This window comes from Monopterus albus, unplaced genomic scaffold, assembly GCF_001952655.1.
Source record: "Monopterus albus unplaced genomic scaffold, M_albus_1.0 scaffold335.1, whole genome shotgun sequence".
NCBI lineage: Eukaryota > Metazoa > Chordata > Actinopteri > Synbranchiformes > Synbranchidae > Monopterus > Monopterus albus.
Window position 1 is genome coordinate 425435 of NW_018128215.1, and position 19898 is coordinate 445332.

General features: G+C 40.2%; 4 protein-coding genes across 5 annotated transcripts in view; 3 read left to right on the forward strand and 1 right to left on the reverse strand.

Annotated features, from left to right (window-relative positions):
- Positions 1–314: 314 nt before the first annotated feature.
- Positions 315–3463, forward strand: eif3f (eukaryotic translation initiation factor 3, subunit F). Its single transcript, XM_020624713.1, has 8 exons — positions 315–482; positions 904–974; positions 1936–2015; positions 2101–2238; positions 2329–2420; positions 2559–2695; positions 2889–3002; positions 3295–3463. The coding sequence occupies exons 1-8, from the start codon at positions 371–373 to the stop codon at positions 3370–3372; spliced, it is 822 nt and encodes a 273-aa protein (XP_020480369.1). The 5' UTR covers positions 315–370; the 3' UTR covers positions 3373–3463.
- A 388-nt stretch (positions 3464–3851) lies between these two features.
- On the reverse strand, positions 3852–5592 carry apooa (apolipoprotein O, a). Its single transcript, XM_020624716.1, has one exon. The coding sequence runs from the start codon at positions 4800–4802 to the stop codon at positions 4209–4211; it is 594 nt and encodes a 197-aa protein (XP_020480372.1). The 5' UTR covers positions 4803–5592; the 3' UTR covers positions 3852–4208.
- A 273-nt stretch (positions 5593–5865) lies between these two features.
- Positions 5866–8532, forward strand: dnaaf6 (dynein axonemal assembly factor 6). Of its 2 annotated transcripts, none has more exons than XM_020624718.1 (7): positions 5866–5944; positions 6037–6139; positions 6890–6956; positions 7065–7170; positions 7552–7648; positions 7914–7999; positions 8246–8532. In XM_020624718.1, exons 2-7 carry the CDS (start codon positions 6038–6040, stop codon positions 8373–8375), a joined length of 588 nt encoding a protein of 195 aa, XP_020480374.1. In that variant the 5' UTR covers positions 5866–5944; position 6037; the 3' UTR covers positions 8376–8532. The 2 variants fall into 2 exon arrangements, with proteins under 2 accessions (XP_020480374.1, XP_020480375.1); XM_020624719.1 differs by having other exon boundaries at positions 5883–5949.
- Positions 8533–9763: 1231 nt separating this feature from the next.
- The window catches only part of pip4p1a (phosphatidylinositol-4,5-bisphosphate 4-phosphatase 1a), a 13937-nt gene continuing 3802 nt past the window's right edge, over positions 9764–19898 (forward strand). The window contains exons 1-5 of the mRNA XM_020624717.1: positions 9764–10136; positions 11153–11346; positions 14937–15043; positions 16766–16871; positions 18834–18886. Of these exons, the coding sequence (XP_020480373.1) occupies positions 9842–10136; positions 11153–11346; positions 14937–15043; positions 16766–16871; positions 18834–18886 (755 nt within the window). The 5' untranslated portion in view covers positions 9764–9841. The remainder of the gene's footprint in view (positions 10137–11152; positions 11347–14936; positions 15044–16765; positions 16872–18833; positions 18887–19898) is intronic.

The following is a 19898-nucleotide window of genomic DNA, read 5'->3' on the forward strand; positions in this document are numbered from 1 at the left end:
TTGTGATGCAGTTAAATGCCGCATATATAATGTTTACTCAAAATGATTGATACTTTAATATTTAGGCTAAATATACTGCATTCCTTTAATGCGAATTTATTCGTAGGTCGAGCTATTTTAGGCGCATCTGCAAGGAAATTATTATGCAATGCTCCGTTAAACCTGATCATATTTACCAAGCCTTTATTTATTCATTAAACTACTTCTGGTGATATCAGATACAGCCACACACTACATGTTTGACCATCATTAGCTGTATCAATGAGTTAATTATGATTACTGTTATATTCAATACCCGCTGTTCGCCCTCCTGTCGCTAGGTGGCAGTGTGTGTTTTCACTGCTGCCGGTCATCAGTCCTTCTCTTCAAGATGTCGGTGTTCGGGCCAGTTGTGAAAATCCATCCTGTGGTTCTTGCTTCTATCTGCGACTCTTACGAGCGAAGAAATGAAGGGGCGAGTCGTGTGATTGGGACCCTGTTGGGTAAACATAAACTTGACATGTTTGTCTTCCGTTGGGTGGGCCGTTTTCTGTTAGGAGAGGTGATGCGTATCTAGCTAATTTTAGCTTGCCTGCTAACGCATGTTGGCGTATTTCGGTGCAGTAGCTAACGTACATCTGGCTAAAGCTACGTACTGTTGGCTAGTAGCGGTAGAATTTGTAACAACCGACTGTGTGATCAGGTGACCATGTAGTTGAAAATCTTGGTTATGTACAGCCTTGTCTGATCATTTGTGTTCTGTTGCGGCTTGTGGCAATTAGGGCTGAACGTTGTTATTGATGTTACCCAGAGCTTCGTAATGGTTTTAGTTTCTTGGGTTCTCTCTTGTCAGTCTGTTAGCTGGGAGTGCAGAGGGGCCTGGTTAAATCATAATGCCTAATTTGTAACATTTGTCTTTCTCAGGTACTATTGACAAGCACTCTATAGAGGTGACCAACTGCTTCTCTGTCCCCCACAATGAGTCTGAAGATGAGGTATGCTGTTAAAGTCATTCGTTCACAGCATGATGTTAACCTTTTCTGGATTTGATGAATAGGCACTCGTTAGACACTAGATAGACAAACTTATTAATCCTCAAGGGAAATCGCAGTGTTATTGTACAGTCAAAGGAGTCACAAACACTTTGTGGAGACAAGCCATACATGAGAAATTAATGCAATTAACATTTTTTAGAAAGTAGACACATATTAAACTAAAGAATTAATCCTTTTACAACTCTTAATATTTATACTTTGCCCCTGATAATAATCTGCACATTTCATGCAATAGCAGCAGGAGTTTTCAATTATAGAATCTTCCTCGGCGGGGGTAAATACATCTCTACGCAAAAGGTTTTAGGCACTCAAACTCAAGTGAACTTTGTTTGACAGATAATGGCATAAATAGTTTTGTTCATCACGTGGGCCCATGCAGAGTCTCCTAGGTACACTTGTGTGCAGTTTTACCTGGGGTACTTGGCAGGTAGGTTGTTCAGCATCCTGGAGAACTTGCCATAGTTCTTATGTGGATTCAGGCTGTCTCACTGACTTCTGACATCTCAAGTAATCCTCGAATGACTCACTGATGCTGACATCAGGGCTTAGTGGGGGCCAGACCATCTGTTGCAGGACTTCTTTATCACTCTGCCTTTATTATGCTGGGGGTTGTTCTTATGTAACAGAATTAATCTGCAAGTAATCTGATGCTTCCCTAATAATTTTGTGTGACTGATTAAAAACATCTGAAGTGTCTAGATTTTTGCAGAGTACTGTACTATGTTCTGCAAGGTGGTGAAGTTTATCATTGGACATGTCAGAATCTTATGCATGATTGTGAAACGTTCAGCATGACATTTTGTAACAACCACATTTTTATACCTAGATGGCTGCCTCATGTTTCATACTGTAAAAGAAACAAACTGTTATGTAAAGATGTGGCCATTTGTTAAATTTTCAGGTGGCTGTGGACATGGAGTTTGCCAAGAACATGTACGAGCTTCACAAGAGGGTTTCACCCACTGAGGTTATCATCGGCTGGTATGTTGTTGAATCAGATTTGGAATTTGAAACATAAAATTGGGGAACCCACACCTTCTTACCAATGTGACATCTTTTCTCACAGGTATGCCACAGGCTTTGACATAACGGAACACTCGGTGCTCATCCACGAGTACTACAGCCGTGAGGCCTCCAACCCCATTCACCTGACTGTGGACACAGCACTGCAGAGCGGCAAGATGAACATCCGCGCTTATGTCAGGTCGGCTGATCTTCCTGTTAGTGACTATGTGTGATCAGTTATAAACTGGACATGAGTGTTTGAATGTGTTTGTGTGTCACTCCTACACAGTGCACAGATGGGTGTGCCAGGAAAGACAGTTGGTGTGATGTTCACCCCACTAACTGTCAAGTATATCTACTATGACACTGAGAGGATCGGCGGTGAGAATTCAAAGAATAAATAATGATCACTGTTTGAAAACAAATGCTTCCTGACTGTATATCTGTGATCTTGAAATTGTGGAGGGGGGTTCCCCAGTTTGTCATGGCAAAAAATATTTCTCCATCTCTCTGTTGCAGTGGACCTTCTACAGAGGACACGTATAACTGCCAGTCGTACCAAGGGCCTGACCTCTGATCTTTCCCAAGTGGCTGGTTCTGCAGCCAGGATACAAGACATGCTAACCACTGTGCTTGCATACATTGAAGATGTGCTGGTGAGCATTAAAGATGTTGTGTGGTGGTGTGACTCAAACCAGTTGTGTGGAAGTCCATCAAGGACCAGCAAACAGTCCCCACATAAACCCAATGATATAGTGTTGCCTTACCTTCTATCAGTAGGTCATCTCTGTGGAGAAGCAATTAAATGTAACACTGATAGTGGCTGTAATGCTGTTTAATCTGTCTCAGTCTGGCAAAGTGACAGCAGATAACAGTGTGGGCCGTTTTCTAATGGACCTGGTCAACAAGGTGCCCACCATCTCAGCTGAGGACTTCGAGAACATGCTTAATTCCAACATCAACGTAAGTGCTTTTCGTCAGCTGCTGGTGATTGTTTCCCCAGTGGGTTTAGTGCATCTCCATCAGCCTTCCGTTCTTTATTTACTTTCTGCTCTCAGAATTGTTCTGAGCGGACTGGCACACTCCCATTCAGTACAGACAACATTTAATTTGCTTTCTGCTGTTAGTGCTCTCCTGGCTCTTTGACTCGTGCACTTGTCTGACACCACTTCTCTGACTATAATGCTGTAGGAGAATAAGTGTTTTACTGGAGTCATTCATATAACTGTGAATGCACTTTGTTTTGTTGTTGCAGGACCTGTTGATGGTGACCTACCTGTCTAACCTGACCCAAGCACAGATTGCTCTAAATGAGAAGCTGGTGGTGCTCTGAGGGGGATTTCTTTAAGTTGATTCATATTTAATTTTTGTACTTTTTTTTTTTGGCTGAGATGAATAAAGGTGTTCATTCCCCTTTGGGTCCAGACATTGTCCTTGGTGATGTTATAGATGACATAATTTGTTTTCTCTGGAAATGCCAAATGAACACAGAGGGGAAGGGTTATATTGCTAATGTAATCTGGCTTTTTATTAATTAATGTTCATGAGCCACATATTAAACAGCTCATGTTTACCACCGTTAACTGTTTGTGGTGATACCTTAATGATGTTTGACATAATTATAAGTGTTGAAGTGTTTTTAATGCAGCCACAGATTACTTTAATTTACTCACTGATTAATCAAACAAAAAGTAAACGGCGTCCAGAACAATTATATCTTCACATTTTTGGTTTTGTCTGACCCAGTTGTTCAAAGCTAAAAGATTTGATGTGAGCTGAGGAATTGATGTGAGCTGAGGAAAAACTGAAATTTTTTGTTTTTGTTTTGTTTCAGATCTAGTTGATTTATTTTATTGTACAATACACGATTCTGACAGCATCCAATGCAGAATTAAGGCAGCAATCTTACAATTAAATGCAGCGCAAGTTTTTTAATTAATTCTGTACATAAATATTCACATCAGAAGTAGAAGTGAATCATTCAAGTTGCAAACCCCCTTTGACAGGCCATGCCCAGCCTGAGTTATATGTGAAGCTTAGTCAGAAAATGGGCATGGCAGAATCAACCAGACTGAAGCTGGTTTATGCAGCATGTCAGTCTGAAGTACCAGGAAATAGATTCTGTATAATAACTTATTTCCGAATTGTTGCAAAGCCACTCTGGGATCATCAGGGTTTGTTTCCCGAGTTGGTGTCCTTCTCAGCTTTGCTATGGGGCTTCAGTATGTTCTCCACCGCAGCGTAGCTCTGCACCGCGTAGTCGTACACGGAGTCCCCGGCTGACTTTGCGATGGCGGCAGCCTGCTCCGGGTAGTAGAGGGAGGCACTCATAGTCACCAGACCAGTCGGGTAGATGAGCTTTTTAATCCTGGAGCCTCTGGCAAGAAACAGTCCCAGGACACCCGTAAAGGCGATGACCCCTGCCCGAGGATAGAAGTCCTTCGGAGGGTTCCTCAAGTAGGCGTAGGTGTCATTCCCAAACTTGACGACACTCTCAACTTGGGGTTTAATTTTGTCAAAGGTTCCCTGGAACCAATCTGTGTATGGCTCTGCTGACTTCCTGAGGGTGGCGACACGCTGCTCCAACTGACCCGCTTCAGAGTCCTCATACCGAAACTTCTGCTGAGGTGCGCTATACAGAGACAGTTCGTCCCGGTTTAGAGAAGCGGCTGCCTCCTTTTCCCCGTCACCGTTGGCGGCAAGGACGGTGGTCGGCAGCAGACTAAAAGCCCCCAGCACTGCACTGGTTGTCACCTTCAACATGTTCTCTGCAAGCCCTGCGTTCACTACGGTGGCCGAGGGGAGACATGACTACGCGAAGCGATTATCACGCCGCCTTTCCGCTATTCGACCAACTATTTATTACACTTTGAAAGCCTAATGCAAGTTATTTCAGAGTTTATTGTTTAGATATATCCTATGTAACTATCAATAGGCTACACACTGACTTTAGGAAGTACAGCTATTTTATTATTTCGGCCATTTCTCTGCAGTCCACATGTCGAAGTGTCCATGGACAATATAAATACCTTGTGTGTCATACTGTGCCATGAAAGTGATTAAAAATGTAATTAAAATAAAATTATTTAGTAGCTAGTCGTGAGAAGTATAAGGACTTCCCTGTTGCGACTGTATTTTCCTTGTATGCTACTTTAGCCTACTACTGGGATATGTAGTGGTTTTTGCTACATTGCCTTTACGTGATAAGCATAGGCCTAGTTACTTTGTAGATTAAAATTTGAATGGAATATGTGATAATCTTATAAAGAATTTAAAATTTCCTCTACTTTGACCAGCTTCAGCATTAAAACCGGAGGCGATATTAGTTCATCACTAGTAATAAAGCCATTAACATGATATAAAAGGCTACTGTAACACTCTGAAAAGGGGTAATTAGCTCAATTAGATATGAGAAGGCGGGATGAAAATGTTAGACGGCTAGGCTCAATGTGGATCATTAGCAGTATTTTCTGTTCATCCTTACATCGAACCTGTACAAAAGAGAGTGCGTTCCATTTTCATATGCACAGTTAGCAAGAATAATTTTGCTCAAAAATTCGATCAGATGTTTTAACTGCTTATTGTTTTACTTTTTCTTTACTTTTATTTGAATAATTTTCTTATTTCATTCATTTCAAGTTAATGCAAATAATCTCTGTCTCTCTAATTTTCATCTTCATATTTTGTTTTTTGTTATTATTGCTTTTTCTTATCTATCTATCTATCTAGGCAGGTTTTTAACTGTCTCTCTAATTTTCATCTTCATATTCTGTTTTTTGTTATAATTGCTTTTTCTTATCTATCTATTTATCTATCTAGGCAGGTTTTTATTTTCGTTTGTGACGTCACTTGTTACCATGGCAGCCTGAAAGCCAGCCGTCTCCAGGCAACGGAAAGCGTCAACAGTAAGGTCCAAGCGCTCGACATTTACATATTCAGGTTAACCCTGACATTAGTGTTTTTCTGAGATAAATTAGCGTCTATTTGTTCTTTTCAGAATGGAGTGTCTTGGAGTATCATCCCTTCAGAACCTACAGGCTCTGTCTGCCTTGTTGTCAACTCAGCAGGATGATGATGATGATGATGATGAAGACAGCAAAGTAAGCCATTGCACTGTGGTGAACTGCTCAAGTCAGACTGTTCAGTCTTTGAAAGTGTAGCAGGCTAATATGTGTATCATATTATTGGATTACTTTTGGTCAAGAGGAAGGCCAAAGAGGAGATATATGGTTGTGCTAAAAGAGGATATGAAGTTAATTGGGGTGAGAGTAGAGGATGCCAAGGATAAAGTTAGGTGGAAACAGATGATTCCCTGTGGCGATCCCTAACAGGACCAGCCGAAAGCAGAAGAAGAAGAAGAAGAAGAAGAAGATTATTGGATTATTTTTATAAAGTGAACTGCATTTTAATATCACAGCTGGTTGAAACAGAGCTAATTTTAACTACTTTTTACACTGTTTAATACCTTGTTCTGTAACTATGCATAGTATTGTATAGGTTGACCAATATGTATTATGTATAGTCATAATTTGTTAAGTAAGTAACTATAGCTTTCAGATGATTGAAGAGGAGTAAAAACTACAACATTTGCCTTTAAAAAGTAGTGGACTAGAAGGTAGCATAAACTGAAATACTCCCAAGTGAAGTGAATGTACTTGTATATATTCTACCACTGGATATACACATAGTCTATAAAAACACAAAGTAAGAGTTTTTTTTTAATTTAGATTAAAAGTTTGTTTTCATTGGGGTTTGGCACATTTTCTCTGTATCAATAATGACTGCAGACTGAATGACTGGATCCCATTAGTTTATCTGAACCAAGGCCTAAACACTATCTGTCTTAACAGAATGTGACAGCTTGGGCACAGTTGAACCCTGGAAACATTGGCACCCCACCCAAAAAAGATAAAGAAGGTAAAGCTTTGTGTATCTCAAACATAACTCTTCAAAAGAATTTCTCCTAAGTCATTACAAGGATACAGAGGCAATATATGTATGTGTGTGTATTGCTTTTTTACTCAGTGTCAGGTGCTTATGTGAAAACGAACAGCAAAGATATCTGGGGAGAGGAAGAAGTACCTGAGGGCATTCAGTATGGTGATCTTTGTGACACACGGCCACAACCTGAGTAAGACTACAGAGCAGAAAGTGACAGAAAACATATGTCTCACTGATACATATGAGGGTAAAATACAGGCATTTTTTTGTACAATTTTTTTTACTCATTACCTTCTGCAAAGGTCAAATGACCTTTGTTCTCACTTACTGAGTGCATCTGGGCCTTAAAATGAAAAGGCCATACTGCCCCATTTGAGGGTTGTACTTTTTTGTTATAATTTCTGATTTACTTTTTACAAAATAAGCAAGCATGTATAATTCAGCACTGTCTGTATACCATATTTATTTATAACATTTCTACACCTCAGATGAGCCTGTCCTTGCTTGTTTTTGTTGTTCCCATTTTGCATGTGCCTGTCTGTACAAGTGTGGGTTTAACCTCTGTGTGCAGGTATGACATACTTCTGAAGCAGAGTGTGGGGACAGAGGATCTGTTCTTGGGCTTGAGCGGAAAGGACCCATCTTCCATATGCTGTGAAGCCATGCTGGTACTCCAATTGCTAATAGAATTTGATAGACTAGACTTAAATTAAAATAAAATAACATTACAAATCTTAATTTATCACACACAGTGTCAGATTTTGTGAAAGGCATTCTAATACTTTTTCATTTTTAACACATTTTACAGGACCCTTGGTTAGAAGAAAATGTTATTGCTTGGATAACAAAATAACATAAGTGTTTGTTTTTTTCTTAGAATAACCAGGAGGTAAAATTTTTATTTGTACACAGTTTGATTTTTCCTACTCTTAGGTGAAAATCAAACTACCAGACACTAAAGCAACAGATGTGGTGCTGGATGTAAAAGAAAAATTCCTTGATCTACGGACGCCAAAATAGTAAGAGATGCTTTGAAAATGTTCTTTCATTTTTAATCCCCTCAAGACGAGAAGCAGCAGTTCAGACCAAAAGCTCCCATTTGCAGACATTTCCTGTTAATGAGACGTTCACAGCATGATCTGAGCTTTGATTGCTCATCGACATGGTTCTTCACATCTCTCTCTCATATACTACAATGCTGCACACATAATCTCTGTCCCTTCTACTCTCCCTGCTCTGTAACCTGTCCTCTTTCCTCTCTTCAGTAAACTGGGTCTCCATCTCCCACATCCCATCCACAGCCAGGAGGGCAAGGCTCAGTTCTTCAGTGAGAGAGAGGAACTGGAGGTGACTCTATTGCTGAATCGCCCCATGGATGTTATCAACATGCAATAAGAAAGAATGACAACAGGCCACAAGTATTTGGAAGACACAGGACAAGTGTGACTTCAGTGAACGTTACATATGCTACCTTGTTTATGGATTAAGGAAAAACAAGGATGAAAAAAAAAAAGGATCCATAAAAAGCCTGTGTGTTTCCTGAGTTTCACATTATGTTAGATCTGGAAGGTCATCTGACAAGTGAACCAGTGTCATTACTCATTCTGTGCATATTAAGAATGCAATAAGAATTGTGCATAAGATGGGGTATAGGGATCACACCAATGGAGCTTTCATACAGTCTAAATTGTTAAAATTTTTTGACTTTAGTGGGATATAAGACTGCTGTGTTTATTGGACATAAAAAACAGTAAGAAAATTGATGAGTTTAAACACAGATATAAAGGTATGTGTCAATCAAGATATGGGCAAGAACAGGCTTAATGATTAATCAGATGGGAGTGTGGATGTAAAATATGTATCCATGTAGTAATACTGCTTGCAAACCAATGATGATAAGATGATGTTAGGGGGTAGGACTAGATAAGTCTAACTTCTTCCTACTCCGTTCAAGCATGTACTAGGTATAAGCAAATTGAAAATATTTTTGTGGACATGTCTGGAATTATGTGTGATTACATACTGACTGTTGTTACATGTTTGAAAGAATGAATAAATCAAATCAATTAATATATGGTTTTATGTGATTGCCTTATTATTTGATAACTAGAGATGTACATTTGTAGATAAAATGAATCCAGATAAATACCCCACTTTACCCCATATTGATCCTAAATATAGAAATCATGTCCAGATTGATCTGCAAGTGGGCCATGCTGCAGGAATGAGCTGCTGTGACCCCAGTTTGCCCTGTTTGCGTGTTTTGTGTACAGTAGTCCTTTGATGGAATAATACAGGCTCCAAATTTGCTGTGATAGTTTCATTAAACATAAACTAATTAGGAATATGCACCATGTAAGCATAATAGCAATTCATATAATTAATATATTTTTATACAGGGCTCCTTTTGTGACTAGAAAATAAAACAGGACCCATCTTGAGGCCTTTATCATCAAATTAAATAAACTTTATTTGTATAGACCTTTTGAATACAGGTTGGTGTATACATCAGTTGATGGTGTGCTTTATCACATTGCCACAAAACTATTTGCATAGGGTCCTCAGGTAGTTGCCCTGTTTTGCCTGATTGGTAATTAGGCTTTGCTGTTATAATATAGAATAGTGGACATTCAGGGGAAGGCATTCAATAATGCATTTCTGAAAGTACAGTCCAGTATATGTGATTTTCTATTTATCTTTTATTTGGTTGGTGTATGTAGCCTACTTAGTTATGGTCCACTGCTGCTCAAACAGTTACTTTCCACCACTGGCTAAAAGTAAAGTTATACACAGGCATTGCCACCTTACACTAATACACTGGTCACCGTTGGCAAGTATTTCAAACATGATTCCCAAGTAATATGCATTTTGCATTGAACTCCTATGAAGAGGGATCTCGGGGACACCCCTGGGTGTGCAGTGCCACCCTTCAGGCACCGTTACCGCAGCAGCGGTGGTGTGATCATGTGACGTCTGCATTTCCAACACAACAATACAACCCGCATCGGTCTGCATCCCCTCCACGGCTCGCTCTCGGTATGGCGGACGGTGAGAGGTCTCCGTTACTATCAGATCTAGGAGATGGCACGCTTGGCAGCGGCAACGGCGGAGTGTCTCCCGGTGCAACGCCCTATGGAGTGCCCAGCAAACCACAGAGTGAGTATCCATAGTACTCTCTCCTACGCCAGATTCCAGCCTGAACTAACGTTAGCCTAGCTTACATTAGCCTCCACTGATTGGGCGTTCTGGTTAGCTTGCTAGCTGAACTGTAATAGTGAACCGAGTGGTCATTCCTAAGTTTGCGCATGATACGCTCTCATCTTCCAGAGTATGTCTTTATGAGCATCACCCAGTGCATACAATCTGCTGTTTTACGATCATGACGTGAAGAAGGATGTCACCGTTATGTGAACTAGCAAGCTGACCTAGTAGCAGTTATATTAGCATGACATCTAGCGGTTTGCTGTAGTTACCACCAGCAAACCAGCCACCAAGCTTTAGGTTTTCAGCCCAGTTATAGAATCACTAAGCAATATTTTATTTACGTTTCCCAACACACATAGTTACATGTGTTTTGACAGCTGCATGGTGCCCGTTGTTCTCGCAAGCTGGATAAACTTATTCCTCAGCTAGCTAACATCCGAGAAACACGATTTGATTGATGTAGAAGAAAGCCATTAAGGATGCTGCTGAGGGATGCTGCAACCAGTAGCAGTACATATAGAAATAGACTGTTTAAATGCACGATTGGAAGAAGTATGAAATATGGCTTCTGTTTTGCTTCCACGGCCTGCTCTACACACTTTAGTTCGCAGTGTTTGGACTTCTTGTATTAGAGCAGGTAGTGCTTTTTATTGCATCAGATTTCAATATAGGAATTAGCTCCGTTTATTTAAACATCTTTGCTTTGTTTTTGTCTCTTTTTCAGACAGATACTTGCACTGTTATTTGTTGCATCTGACCCCACTCAGCATTCCAGGAGCGTGTTTCTTCTAAAGCTGCTTTCAGTTGAACTTGAGACCAAATCTTATTAGTAAGAGGTTACTTGTCATGGGAATTGAGGCTTTTTTGTCCATAGCACAACTTTTGTCACTGTGTTTACTAAACCGTTTTTTTCATTACTACTTTTGGATTCATCATTCTTTCCCTTCCTTGTCTCCCTCCCTCTTTAGGCTTTCCTCCGTTCCCCAGCCCAACTCAGCCCTCAGTGCTTCTAGGAGAGGACCCTCCACCCTACTCCCCTCTCACCTCTCCGGAGAGTGGCAGTGCCCCTGTTATCACCTGCAGGGTGTGTCAGAGCCTGATTTCTGTGGAGGGCAAGATCCACCAACACGTTGTGAAGTGTGGGGTCTGCAATGAAGCTACAGTAGGTTTCTAAAGGAATCTATATACCCAGATGTAACACACATACACAGTCAGTTTAAAGTTTGCATGCAACACACTCATACACAAATACTCAATCAGTGTCTTCTATTAAAGGGTTGTTTCATACAAATTACAAAGCAGTTTATGTCCCTATGTTGGTGTTTACTCATATGGGAATTTTGGTTTTATTTAAGTTTTGTGATACATATCTTTAAATATAAGATAAAACTTTCTCCACAATGGAGAAATCCCTGTGCCCCAGCAGCAACAAGGAAAAAAAAAAAAACAAGCACCCAAACATCAGCAAAAACACTTACCACAAAAATCTGTGGGGAAAAAAATCAATTATAACCAAGTCTAACACTTCAGTTGACTATTACACATTCCCTTATAACTACACTTTGTATATCAATACAATGATACATTATACAGTCTAATAGCTGTGGGGAGAAATGACCTATGATAGCGCTCCTTACTGCACTGGGGATGTAACAGTCTTGTGCTAAAAGAGCTCCTCAGAGTCTCCACAGTGTGGTGCAGGTGATGGGAGGGATTATGCATGATGGATGTTAGCTTTACCATTAAAATTTCTCCCTGCACCCTAATACACTAGTGGTGTATATTTTGCTAATTCTCTTCAAAGCAATGAAAATTCAGCAGCATCTTTGTCTTGAAAACCTAAAAATGTTACTTTATTTAATCAGATTTGTTTTGTTAGGTGAGTGGGATGTGATTTGAACTTGTATATGCAACAAACAATCACGCAGAGAGATTTACTGTAAAACTGGTATTGGTCCAATTCTAAATGACTGAGCTGAAATTTATTTGCCACAGCCTTGTATGATGCTATTGTTAGCTCTTTGCAGATTCATTAACTAGACAAGATGTAGACTACAGCAACATGCATGCTGTTAATTTATTTATGCCAGTGGTTAGAAAAATAGTTCTATAGGTTTTAGTAGAAAGTCACTTACGGCTTTTCAAGCTTAGGGGTCGCCACAGCGAATCGTCACACTGATGACTCACATGTTGACATTTGGCACGTATTTTTTATGCTGGATGCCCTTTCTGACACAACCCTGACTCGAACCCGGGCCGCAGTGGCGAGAGCGCTGCGCCTTAACCACTAGCCTACCAGGTCCGGAATTCTATAGGCTTTAGTAACGTTCAGTATAGCCAAAGACTGAATATCAGAATAGCTGAATATTTGGCTCCAGCCCTATCACACACACATCTGTGTAAACAGGAAATGTAGCTTATATCAAAGTACTGAAAATGCAGCTGCAACTCCAAATCTAACCGGTATCTCTTCTATCTTATGTTGTAATTACACAGGTATCACAACTATTTTGACAATGAGGTTTACAATTTACCAGCTCCAATTAAAGACCGTACTGCAACTGCAAGACGCCAAACCAACAGATGCACAGCTACACTTTTAATTTCCTAATTTATGGATAGTTGAATGCGCATCAAGGAAAATTTAATTATCAAGTTTTAATTACCTTTCTGACCATGGAAAAAGCTCTTGATGATTGGGACAGTTTGACAGTTGTACTGATGAAAGCACAGCATGTAATTTCAACAGCCATTGCTGCCAGATTCACAAGTTGAATGGGCTCCATAAGTGAGCGAATCCAGCTATGCAAATCAGCGTGCAGATGAAAAAACAAACAGGAGATGAGGCCAGATGTATAAGTAGGCAGTATGACGGATTTACAGATGGTGGCAACATATGTAGATGTACAGAATTATGTCCAGAGTATACCTGAACTAATTTTTGATTTTTGAGTGTGTAAACATGCGTACTTGCATTACAGATGTATGCTGCATTATACAGATTTGTGTTGAGAGACAAGCATTAGCTCAGATCCAGAGATTTATACAGGAATGTGGACAGGAGGCAAAATATGCAACTGGAATATCTGTGGGACAGAAATTATTGTTACAGGTAAATAGGTTTGAGCTATAGGCTTTCCTTAGTCTCAGTCGACTGACAGGTCTCTCAACTATTGAATCTACTAATTGACTATTAGGGGGCAGCCCTAGTAGTTTTAATAACTAACAGTGACTGAAATTAGTTTCTTGTAATGTCAGTGTTCACTCTCATCATTACTTTCCTCCCTACTGGTACAAATAATCCCACAGCAGTTGTAAGTGAAAGTGATAACGCAGCAGAAAACACACAGGGTTCAGTCTAAACTGGTTAGTCAGAGTTTAATGAGCACAAAAGAGACAGACAGAAGTTGGAGACCAGGATGTTAACTTAAGCCCAGAGGATGGTGTGTGATTTATATAGTAGTAAAACGCAGATTAAAGTTTCCATCTTTGTGAGCCCACACAGTGGCTTTGATAATTAAGTTTGGCCTGTAATATTCAGTGACCTGGTGAGATGAAACAAAGGAGGCTGCCCTGGCAATTGTACAGTGCATATGCTTTCTCCATTGTAAGAGATTTATTGGAGTAATTGGAAATGAGCTATTATGTAACTATGTTATTGTGTGAATTTTGAACACTTCTAGGAGCCTCTGGGACAGTTTCTAATCAAACATAAGTCCACAGCATTTATCTGTATTTTTATCAATATTGATAAGGTTGAAGTGATGTCTAAAGGCAGAGACACACCAAGGTAATGTGAAAGAACTAGCAATGGTATAGGCCAATTATTGTGTAACCTCATGTCACCTTGTCTGGGCCAGTCAGGTTGGAAAAAAATGGCACCTGTACACATCGCACAGACTACAGCCAATGGCCAACTAGTACGTACCTTCTGTGGCTGCATGACAGAAATAACTCCCCTTACCATCAGGTGGTGGCATCTGTATTCTCCATTCAGAAAGTGAAAGAAGAAGAGCTTGACAGTGGAAATACGATCTGTAAACAAAGCAGCTGTCATTCACAACAGCTGCTGTTTATAGCTGCTTCTAATCAAGAATATGTCTGATAAAAATTTGGAAATGGCACTACTGTTCTCTGTCCTTGGTCTTTTGGTTTGGGTGAAAAAAGGAGGTTGTGGAGGAGCAAAATAAGAGGAAACTGCACCAAATGGGTGAAATCATGGATTTAACAGCGACAGCCTGAGAGGGCTTTCCCAAACTGCTCTCTTATTGTGCATCGATGATTGGTGAAGCTGAACAGCCAATCAGAGTGGTCTCTCTCACTGAAGAGGGCCGCCACCGATTTAACGTGCCAATTCAGTCAAAAAGCTGCTGACAGGGTCCAACTGGTGCCAATGGTGCGGGACACACTGGAAAGACAAGCCCTGCCTGGCATGATACTAAACCTGTGGCTTTGCAAAAGGGATTTGAAAGCCCTTAACATTTCATAAGAGCTTCATATTTAAGTGTCTTACATCACTTGTAGAACAACAAGCAGCTCCTGAACTGTTAGGGACAATGAAGCAGCAGTTCCATTCTTGGCTGCAACTACAGTACAGCCCTTTCTACCATCTTTCAAACCTTACTCCCTCACGTAGTATTAGCTAAGTCTTGTCAGTCAAGAATAATTGGTGTGTTATCCACTCCAATTCTAATACATTGTTCTACTGTCTTTTTATTTCTTCCTCCTGTGTGATTCTGTCTCCCTCTGCAGCCCATTAAGAACGCCCCGGCAGGGAAGAAGTACGTTCGCTGCCCCTGCAACTGTCTGCTCATCTGCAAAGTCACTTCCCAGAGGATTGCCTGTCCCCGGCCATATTGGTGAGAACTTCTTCCTGTATGTCTATGTGTGTGTGTGTGTGTGCACACCCTGCTGTGAGACTGCAAGAACACCATGTGCCTGTGTGAGAGAGAAGTGAAGCAGAGGAAATGAGGGGCAGTGGGAGCAGCAGTCCCTCAATTAAGGCTGTGCTCCCAGCACATTTTACATGCAGTGCTCAGTGAGCTGGATGAGGAAATAACAACCTCATTAGAAGAGCCACATCACAGGTTTCACTTCGGTATGGTACCAGTACAAAGAGAGGCGTGCCATTGTGGAAATTGTTTAGTTTGGTTCCATATTTTATTCAGGGCTGGGACTTATGGGGGGTTAGATTTAATTTGTAGCCTGCACCTAGCAGCTAGAGAAGCACATAATTCAATCAATATGTAGCAGTTTAATTGTGCACTATTCCTGCAGAGTAGCTACCAAACAAATGCACACTTAGCAGATTCATTCAGTATAAGTTGAAAATCAGGGTGCAGAATCAGCACAAAAGCCTCTTTAGAAAACAAACAATTGAAAATAAACTGGAGAGGTTCCAGTGAGATATAGTTAATCACACATAATGGCATTTTTTTTTTTCAAATTCAGTCCATCTATCCATTATCTATACCTCTTATTCCTGAACAGGGTCGTGGGAAATAAAAATACAGTTTGGGAAAGAAAAGTTTCTGTTGTCTTCTGTTAGGAAAGCCACAGAACACCGTTTATAGGTCAAAAGGATGCAGCTGTGCTGGGATTTTTTTTTTTTAATATTGTAAAAATAAGAAAGCTGATGTCAGTCACTGAAAATGCACAACTCTGGCAGCTCATCTGAACATGGCGCTGCTGCAGTCTAGTGTAATTACTCAGAAGATGCATTTCCTTGTTTATGCCTGAGGCTGAAAAGGTGCAGGAGCAACATTCATAATCATTCTTTTTCCATCCTTTTTGGGGGGTGGGGGAAATGTTCTGTATATGAATATGTATCATTTTAAATTGTATGCAGCAAAATCAGTTATAAATATCTTTAGCCCATAATTCATCTGACAGCTTCTTGTGCAGCTCGGAAGCCAAAATTGCCTCAAAGCTAATTAGAGTTTGTATTTGATCTGGAGGCAAAAACATAATTTCATAAAATGTACTGGTGTCTTTTAAAAAATGTTACAGCATTTACCTTTTAACCAGAATATTTTTTTAATAATTGTATCTGAAGGGAGATATTTGTATCAGATATGTTTAAAATGGTTAGCAATGCTGAAATTTGTTGACATAAGAAAAAAAACAGCAAACCTTCACTTTCGTAGTTGACTGGTTTCTTTTCAGATGTTTACATTCCTGGGTTTATTACAGTTGACCAAAGGTTGCCTGTGTAGTGAAGGTGATGCCCAGAGGTGGTATATATTCCTCATAGGCCACTTTGCATTAAATTGCTCCTGAGAGTTTGCCCCCAGTGTCACCGTTTTGCATTCAAACCAGACATGCTGACTAAAGAAGACACATTTCTGTGCCTCTGCCTGATCAGTGATTCAGAGCTGCTGTGGTTGTGTGAGGAGGCTGGTTGTAGAAAAGCAGTGTTTGCAATAATGAGAGGATTCAAAAGTGAAATTATCATCAGCAAAGTGAGACGACTGCTCACGACATCAAGCAGTGATTGCACTAACACTGAATAGTATTTTGAGTCATTTGTGGTGTGATTGCTAAGTTTGTGTTGTGTGTGTGTGTGTGTCCCTCCCTCACAGTAAGAGGATAATTAATCTGGGTCCAGTTCATCCTGGTCCGGCCAGCCCGGACCCCCAGCCATCCGGAGCCCGTGTCTCCTGTGGACACTGCAGCAACACCTTCCTGGTACCACACTATCTCTCTGTTTTAAAAGCAAGCACTGACACAGGCTGAACTTAAACCAGTAGATTGGCATGTTGGGAAATACACTTGTACACTTTCTTGCCAACAGTTACAAGAAGATCAATGGCACTGTCTGAAATACACTTGTACACTTTCTTGCCAAGATTACAAGAAGATCAATGGCACTCTGGTGTCCGTCAGTTACTGTAGGTACGAAGCTACATCCAGGAAGTGATTAGCCAAGTAAGCTAACAGGCTGCTGGCTCCAGCTTCATCTTCAGTGGTCTCAGTTAATTCTCCACAAGAAAGTAAAGATGCATATTTCCCAAACTGTAACTGTTGTTTTGTTTTGTGATTTGTGTGTGTTCAGATACTGAAGAAATACCGGTTAGATTTGGAGTTGCAGCTGCATTTTCAGTACTTTGATATAATTTACATTACTCGTGTGCGGTTTGTTTCATGGATTTTTGAGATGTACAGTAAAGCCATATAAATACAACCTCCTGAACAGGTCTAAAATGAATAATTTCACATTCACATTAGTGACAGTGACATTAACAGTCATTCATTGATATATTGAACTCTTATGGAAGTGTGACATCAGTACAACCACTGTTTTAAGTCTCTCTGAATGACATAATCCTGAAAAAGACATAACAATAAAATTCCACTTGTTTTAGATAGCCAAGATCAACTAACTGTTTTTGAAGAGGAGATCTATTAGTGTGGAAATTAGCAGAATAATAAAATTTCTTGTCTGCTTTGACTTTCAAGTAAGTGACGCTTTTATCATCTGTAGCTGAAATGTCTTGTGACAGTTTCAGGCCTGCAAGGTTATTACTGAGAAATGTGTTGTAGTGCAGCCCGAGAAGTGAATTATTGAAAAGCCAAAACATCCTCACACCAGTCCAAATAAATGTTGAGTTACTGGTGTAGCTCGATAACCCTATTAACTTTTCTCTGTTACATTCTGGCCATTTTGTGCTCAAGGGGAAGTAAAATTTTAACGTATTGCTTTTTAAGAATGTGTGGAAACAGGTAAAGAAGGTTTGGATGAATTGTGAAAGGGAGGAGGGTGGTGCAGTCAGACAGAGAAGAATGGAGCTATAAAAGAGCTGGGATGGATGGTAGAGGGTGTTTAGCGTTCAGTCAGACCTTTTCTACCTGTTTAAAGACAGGGCGGCTGAATGGAAGTACAAATCTCTGCCCAGGGTGGCATCACACTGATCCTTTTGTCGCAGATCTGGTGATAATATTCTCTGTGCCTCCCATACAGAGCGTTTCTATCAGAACAAGAGGAATGTACATTATACTTTGCTCTGCAGGGTTTACAAATGCATCACGCTCCGGTGTTGGGATAAATTTCTACGCCCTAAGAGAAAACTATCATTTGTTTTTTTTTGTGGCACACAGCACCTGTTGGCAAGAACTGCGATGGTTGTATTAAATTTCTTATATCATCAATCCATGCTGCACCAGGCATATTTAAACAAGATCATCTATAAAGGAATTTCTCCAGAAGTTGTATATTCGCTGCACATGCCGTGTACTGTGCTTGCAGCTGAAGTACTATCCCTATCAGTGCAACAGTTTTCATTTTTGGTTGATTTTTAGTCATTTATCAAGGGGAAAAAACCCAAATGTTCACCATTTCCAGCTTCTCAGATGTGAGGATTGTTGCTTTTCTTCATTTTGTATAATTGTGAATTTAAAACCTTTGTGTTTTCTATCAGAACATAAGCAATTTGAAGACAACTTGCACTCAGGGAGAATGTGATGCCATATTTGACTTTTTTTCTGGCATTTTATAAACTTTAGATGATTCATTTAGTTTTTAGTCGGTGTAATGCTGCGACTTGAAGCAGTGTCATCACCGTGCCTGATGATATGTCAAGCATGTTTTTTTTAGTTTGTTTTTGTTTTTTTCACCGAAGCTAAAGCTCATATTTTTCTATGTCATTTTAGTGGACAGAGTTCACAGACCGGACGTTGGCCAGGTGCCCACACTGCAGGAAAGTGTAAGTAGCTGAAAGCAGTTTATCTGATACCCTGCCACACACACACATTCTACTTTTACATTTTAGATTTATGTCTTCAGGCATTTAGCTGAAGCTTTAATCCACAGAAGCCGAACAAACACTGAGCAGATAGTAACTTCAGGGTCTTTCTCAAGGACAAGACACACTGTCACCTGTGATGTCCTGTAGATGTGACTTTGTCGCTAACCTTGACTGTTCCAACAAATTTTACCCACCAGCCTCAAAGTGAAAACATACAGTGTCTCTTAATATCCGCATTCCTACATCATTAAATCCATAATTGTATTCACAGTGTGAGCTAGGTTCATGGGCATATCTGGATGGGAATTAACAGGCCTAACCATTGTGATGAAGAATTCATTCTTGAGATGCTTGTGTTCAGTATTGTGTGAATTCAAGTTTTTTGGTTATTTCTGCTGAAGCCTATATTTATGAAGAACGGCAGATTAAAACTTTAAAAAGACATTTAAGAGTTTCCAGCTGACAAACTGTACAGGACCATTGGCTCAGTCTGTCAGGCAGGTCAAGCAGCAGCAGGCTACCAGCCATTGGCTTCATAGGGCGCTAGAAAGAGATGTGCCAGTTTGTCAGTTGTATTCAATTCACAGATGTTCCTTAAAAGACTTTATGAACAGCTTTATTCATGAGGCTTCAGTCAAATCCGATATAGCGCCATAACTTGGATTGAGCCTGGACCAGTGCTGTTTGAAGCTGGATTTCTGCAGCTGTATCATCCTGTGTTATTTCACTTCCAGACAGTGTTAACCAGCTCTGGCATCAGAATAACAACAATGTTTATAATCAAAATATATTCACAGGTTTGAATAATTTAATTACTGATAGCTGAATTCTCTGTACTGCTTTGGTGCGTGCTGACTTGCTGTCAAACTGTCATGGGTTACTAGGGCTCTTGAGCAGAATGGATCCGTTGCTAGTTTTCTTATTAACACCTGTGCTTTTCAGCTTGCTGTAATAAAAGGCATTCATTCAA

Excerpts from the sequence above, each read along its gene's own strand:
- eif3f (XM_020624713.1), top strand. The coding sequence starts at position 371 with ATGTCGGTGTTCGGGCCAGTTGTGAAAATCCATCCTGTGGTTCTTGCT. Across the intron at positions 2,016-2,100 it reads ACTGAGGTTATCATCGGCTG|GTATGCCACAGGCTTTGACA; the intron begins GTATGTTGTTGA and ends CTTTTCTCACAG. Across the intron at positions 3,003-3,294 it reads TGCTTAATTCCAACATCAAC|GACCTGTTGATGGTGACCTA; the intron begins GTAAGTGCTTTT and ends TTGTTGTTGCAG.
- apooa (XM_020624716.1), bottom strand. The coding sequence starts at position 4,802 with ATGTTGAAGGTGACAACCAGTGCAGTGCTGGGGGCTTTTAGTCTGCTG.
- dnaaf6 (XM_020624718.1), top strand. The coding sequence starts at position 6,038 with ATGGAGTGTCTTGGAGTATCATCCCTTCAGAACCTACAGGCTCTGTCT. Across the intron at positions 6,140-6,889 it reads ATGATGATGAAGACAGCAAA|AATGTGACAGCTTGGGCACA; the intron begins GTAAGCCATTGC and ends CTGTCTTAACAG. Across the intron at positions 8,000-8,245 it reads GATCTACGGACGCCAAAATA|TAAACTGGGTCTCCATCTCC; the intron begins GTAAGAGATGCT and ends TCCTCTCTTCAG.